Source organism: Parasteatoda tepidariorum, chromosome 10, assembly GCF_982258835.1.
Source record: "Parasteatoda tepidariorum strain Cologne lab strain chromosome 10, Ptep-v5.0, whole genome shotgun sequence".
Taxonomy (NCBI): Eukaryota; Metazoa; Arthropoda; class Arachnida; order Araneae; family Theridiidae; genus Parasteatoda; species Parasteatoda tepidariorum.
In genome coordinates, this window is record NC_141764.1 from 100,024,645 (window position 1) to 100,030,680 (window position 6,036).

General features: G+C 33.1%; 1 protein-coding gene across 1 annotated transcript; it reads left to right on the forward strand.

Moving 5' to 3' along the window:
- The first annotated feature begins 274 nt into the window (after nt 1-274).
- Nucleotides 275-4,241, forward strand: LOC147803163 (uncharacterized). Its single transcript, XM_087152939.1, has 2 exons — nt 275-1,233; nt 4,124-4,241. The coding sequence occupies exons 1-2, from the start codon at nt 275-277 to the stop codon at nt 4,239-4,241; spliced, it is 1,077 nt and encodes a 358-aa protein (XP_087009065.1).
- Nucleotides 4,242-6,036: the final 1,795 nt, after the last annotated feature.

Consider the following 6,036-nt stretch of genomic DNA (forward strand, 5'->3'; position numbering starts at 1 on the left):
TAACCATGATGATTTCAATATCATTGCATTTGCAGATGATATTTTACTGCTGGTAAGTGGTCCAATTTTCTATAAATTTGATAAACTGGCGACTCATATTCTATCCCACATGTCAGACTGGGCCGAGAACAACAAATTAAATTTTTCGACAGAAAAAACTCAACTTATTACATTTCCAAAAAATAAAAAAAAGATGGGAAGACTCCCCTGTATTAAATTTAGACCGGATGATACAAACAATATTAAAAATGTAAATACGATGAGATACTTAGGGATGACCCTCGATCCAGGTCTGACATGGATTCCACACTTAAACGATATTAGAGACAGAATTACAGGTTTTAATCAGGGAATTAGGAGAGTCGCCAGAGCTACATGGGGTCTCAGACCACAATTGTTGAAACGCGTATATCTCCAGGCAAGTGAAAGAATTATACTTTACGCCGCCAGTGTCTGGTACAGAAATACTAGGAGAATTAACGAAAAATTAAACAGTATCCAGCGAATACCACTCTTAACCATCACGAAGGCCTATGCTACAACCAGCACAGAGGCAATCCAGATACTGGCGGGTGTTATGCCAATTGGTTTGAAAATCGTGGAGGACATCTTTTGCAAAAGGGTGAGGTGGGGCTGGAGACTCGAGGACATAAATTATACTCTACCAATTGATTTTGATCATAACATAGATTTCGAGAAACCAGCCCTAGGGCATCCTTCAGATTACATTGCTTTGCCCTCGGGATATAGCAGCCCTAAAGATCAGGGAGTGGAGATCTACACTGATGGCTCTCGGATGGAGGCATATTGTCCGAATAAATTCAGGACTTCACACGCAATGATAGTCAAGAACAACGGTATCACGATTTTCAAAGCCTCCACCAGAGTCACCGATAACACCAACATATTTATTGCAGAGCTTTTGGCAATCAAGTCTGCCCTGATATGGCTACGTCAACATGATATTACACATGCAACGATTTTTTCAGACTCACTATCATCCCTCCAGGCCCTGGCTGACCCAGAACCCAGTTCCAAACTCATAGAAGAGATAAAAAAAATTTGGAATAAGAACACTATTTTGAACTGGGTAAAAGAACATGTGGGGATCCAGGGCAATGAGGAGGCAGACAGGGCAGCAAAGGAAGCCATTGGTTCTGACAGTGTGGATCTCCAGGTTCTGAAGACACCCAAACAAGCTAAAACAGAAATCAAACAATATTTAATGGCAAGGTGGAAAACCAATTGGGAAAATTCTGAGAAAGGCAGGCATACATTGAAATTCATTAAGACCCCGTCAACTACAAGGTTGCAAACTAATTTCTATTTTAACCAATTTCTGACGGGGCACGGAGTGTTCGGAGTACACCAAAACAAATTTTTTAATAAATCAGATACTTGCTCAAACTGTAACCAAAGACAAACCATAGAGCATCTTTTATATAATTGTGATCGGTACCGAACACTCCGAAAAAATTATTTCTTCCAAAAAACAGACCAACAAATTTTTGCAGACAAGGTCTGTAGAGAAATTATCAAAATTATCATTAAAACTACTCTTGAGGAACAAATGGAATTAATAAACAAAATTGACAATAACTAAAATTTTAACCTGCTTAATCTAACCACCTTGCCAAAACTTTTTTTTGGACCACATTGCCATTTTAGTGTTTTAATTTGACTTTTAACTTGACTTTGCATTTTATACATGCTTAAGGTTTGTTTACAACCTTTGGATTTTAATACATTTGGTATTTTACATTGCGATTGTATTTTATACACGGTTTTTAGATTGTTAAACACCCCTTTTAACTCTTACCTTTTAGTATCTATTGGTATTTTATCCTCTGTTTTTTTGTACTTTAATTGAATTTACTCTGCTTTACTTGTTGTCTTCATTTTAACTACCTGTTACTACTTCACCCTCACTATTTTGGTTCCACCAGCAGGATTCAAGCTGGCTTGATTGGCTGGATCCTTTCAATGCCCTATTGGCAAGTGTATACATCTGTGATTTTGTCTCAGTTTTAACTTTACATTATGTAATGAATTCTGTAATCGCGTAGTTTAATTGTTGAACGCGTAAGAGTTTCCATTTAAATAAAAGAAATTATCCTATTGCCATGGAATTCTTGCGTAGCAAAGGAAACATTCATGGATCGCTTAAGAACATCGAAGGCATCGTCTTAGTTTCGGTTTTCCTGCGTGTCTCGTTGGGTCGATGAGTTGAGTTTTTTGTAAATGAGATGTGTTGTCTCATGCTTTGTTTTGTTTGTTTTAACGAATAAGTAGAAGAAGCTTACTTTTTTTCTGATTTGTTTCTGATCTGCGAAGTTCGATTGCGATTTTAAAACGAATAGCAGAAGGTGGAGTCTCTCTATGACTCTACGTGATACTTTTTTTTATGTGGTCTCTATCATAAAAAATAAAATTTTTTAATTGTGTTGCGAAAATTTTCTTTTATTAAAGCTATTCCTAAAATTTTGGGTGAATATCTTTTTACGCGGTTCCCATCTACCGCACTAAAAAAGGTTTGAGTGTGTAGAGGGAAGACCGCTGTTTAAATTTCTAATTATTTTTAGTGCTATGTACAGTGTGCAAAAATGTGAACACCCTGAATAACTTTGGATCCTAATGATCAGATTTACACTTACGAAGAATCAATCTTAATGTAGTGAGAGGGTTCAACCTTAAATGTATTAATTAATTAGTGTAGGAAATATTTTAAGTCAAATACAAAAACGTGCTTCGTCTTAATGTCAAAAATTGTTGACCAGTTAGTCGTATAAATGCGTTGCCCAGGGTACACCACGAGGAGGTAGGATTGTGCTGCACCCTAATGTTTCGCATTAGCTTGTTTTTATAAGTGTAATATGCCTTGCCATTGGAAAAAAAAACTTCTTAATAAACATGTTTTTTTCCTTTATTGCGAAATTTTTAAAATGAATTGGATTTTTGAAATATTTAATTTTAAAATATTTTCCACAAAATATACGTTGCAAACCTAGTAATACGCAATAGTATCTGTTATCTAGAAAATATATTCCCAATGGTTTAGGCAGCAGAGCGGTCAAAAATCCCTCAATGTTAATTTCACTTTTTGTATTTTTCGCATATTTCGAGACCTTTTCTTTCGAATTGGAAAAAAATTTTACTCACAATTATAAAAACATTTTTCAAAAATAATTTCATACTAAATATTATTTTTATTAAAGAAATCAGTGGAATAGTTTCGAAGTTACTAGATTTTAAATAAAGTTTTCTAGTTAAAATTTTATGTTTCGAGAACTTTTCGAACGATTTCGTTTAAAGCTTGTATTTTGCCATTTAAAATAACATAGTTTAAATTTAAATAAAATAAAAAATTGTATACCTTAATATTGCAATTTTTTTTCGAATATTAATAAAAAAAATTAAAAAAATGAGAAATAAATGTTAAAATATTTTTAATTTGGAATTATCTGTGGATAAATGAACTTTATAATTGCGTGTAAAGTTTTGTTCATTCAATTAAGAAGTTTTAAAAATATGGCCAAAATAATTACGCAAAAACTAAAATTAACACTAGGGGGACTCCAATAATTTAAACTCCGATAAACAATAACTTAACTCCGTTCTCCCCCCTAAACTAATTGATTTCCAGATCGAAGATATCCTCCATATTTTGAGTCTCAGAAATTCTAATTTGTCGAGAAAAAGTATGTCGAGTATGTCGAGTAAAAGTATAAGAGAAAGATTGAGTAACTTAAAATCAACTTCAAAAGCTACAGATTTCGCCACTTAAAATATCGTCCGCACTATTGTATATGCATATTTGTAGATATATCTCTTTTAACAATGTCTCGATATTTTTTTGACAAAAAGTTAATAAAGTGATTGGAAAATTATAATACACAGAATATATAATGTTAAAATTGTAATGCAGTTTGCTATTTTGGACAAAAACACTTAACCAAAATTTAGAAATCACGGTACCACATTATATAGGTTCTTGATCCATGAGACCACTGATAATTCTTCCGTTTTAAATTCTAGCGGTTCAGAACTTACGGGCCAGAATTAATTTCTAGTACTGTAATTTATTTATTATTTATTATTATTAATTTTTTTTATTAATCATAAGCTGTAAAGTTTCGTCTAAGTTGCCATATTACAAAAGGAATAAACAGCATTATTCCTCTTGTAATGTGGCAACTCACAGTTGGCCAGGCAGCCCAATGTGGGCCAATGCCTTTCTCTGAAGATATCTCCATAACGACTTTCGATTTATCTTTGATCTCCTATTCTTTTCATTGGTTGCAAAAAAAAATCAAATTACACCGATCCATCTCAACCGCTGCCTTCTCCGCTTTCGTGTTCCAGTGGGTGTAAAAAGCAATATCTTTTTTATTGTGTTGTCATCACTTATTCGAATCACATGGGCCATCCAATTCATTCTGTTTATTTTCATGTATTAGATAATATCGGGTTGCTTATAAATCTTGTACAGTTCAAAGTTAAATCTCCTTCTTTAGTTATTGTTTTCATAATAATACCGCCAAGTATACTCTGCAAAATCTTTCTCTCAACTACTACGATACAATTTCCCACCAGTTTTGTCATTGCCCAAGCTTCAGAAGCAAAAGTCACGACCAGCCTAACAAGAGTTTTGTAAATTAGGAACTTTGTTTTTCTAGAAAGAAACCCAGATTTAATAAATCTTTTCAGCCCATAGACAGCCCTATTTACCAGATAGAGTCGCTTTTTTTAGGAGACATTCTGTGATCAATAGTAATAATTTTGATCCTAAATAAGTAAAAACGAGGAATTAACAAAAATTCTTATAATTCTTATTAGCCTGTGTTATTTTATTATAACTACTAAAGATCTCTCATTCTCAAGAAATGCTATGGAGTTCCGATAAAATAAAGTAATTATGAAAAAAATATCTCGAACCATGACTGCAACCGCAACATATCCCCAATGAAAGGAAAGAAATAAAGAAAGTATGTAATTTCTGTTTGAAAACACATCAGGGTACTAGAAAAAGCACTTTCATCGCTTAAGCGCGGAAACAGACTTTTAAGAGAAGCATATTAAAGTGACACATCCCCGTGAAAAATTCTTCACCGAAACGAGGCAATTTTTATGGCAATAAATGGAAAGGATTTTATTATTGGTTTCGAAGCTGTGAGGTAATAATGGATTCTTTTGATACCGATATCCCATAATGCATTAGGTTTCTTTCATTAAAAGTTATTGACGTCAAAGATTTCGATTTCGTCATTAAGCATGACCCGAGTATTCGTTAACTGTACTTCTATTCTGAAGAACTTAAGTTGATGTATTTTTAGTTCGTAATTTGAGATTTAAATTGGAGTAACAAAACTATCGTTTTCTTAAAGCTTTAAAATATACAGAGTAGCATGTATCAGGTGTTATTTCACTCAACAAAAACGGAAGGAAGAGGAAAAATTACGAAATTAATAAATATAAATAAAATTACAAATCTCCCTGATTTAATTTTGATCTAATGGTCGGATTTTTGCATACTAAGAATCAATTTCAATTTTTAGACTCAGGACTCAATTTCAATGTTTATGACGGAAGACTTATTCATCTCCCTAAAAAAATAGTTTCGAAAAATGCATAAAAGGAACTAGTCTTAATTTGACTTAAACTAATTGAGATAACTTAAATTTATACAATGCAATTTTGAAAATAGCGCGATAATATACGTTTATTGAGTGTAAAATACGTCAAAAAATAAATGGACTACTCTGATCTAATAATTGGATCTTCGCGTTCTAGGACTCAATATTAAGGGCTTGAGAGGGTGACCTCAAATATGCTAATTAATTACTGCAAAGCATATTTTAAGTTACGAAATCAGACACAAAAACGTATTTTCTCTGAATAAACATACATTTTTTCCGATGGATTCCAATTTCTGAAATATAAAGTATTGTTGTTGCTTCCATTGTAACTTGCCAATATTAGCAAGCCTGCTTGGGGAAACTATGCGAAATTAAGGCAGCGAGGGCGCTTCTTGTTTTA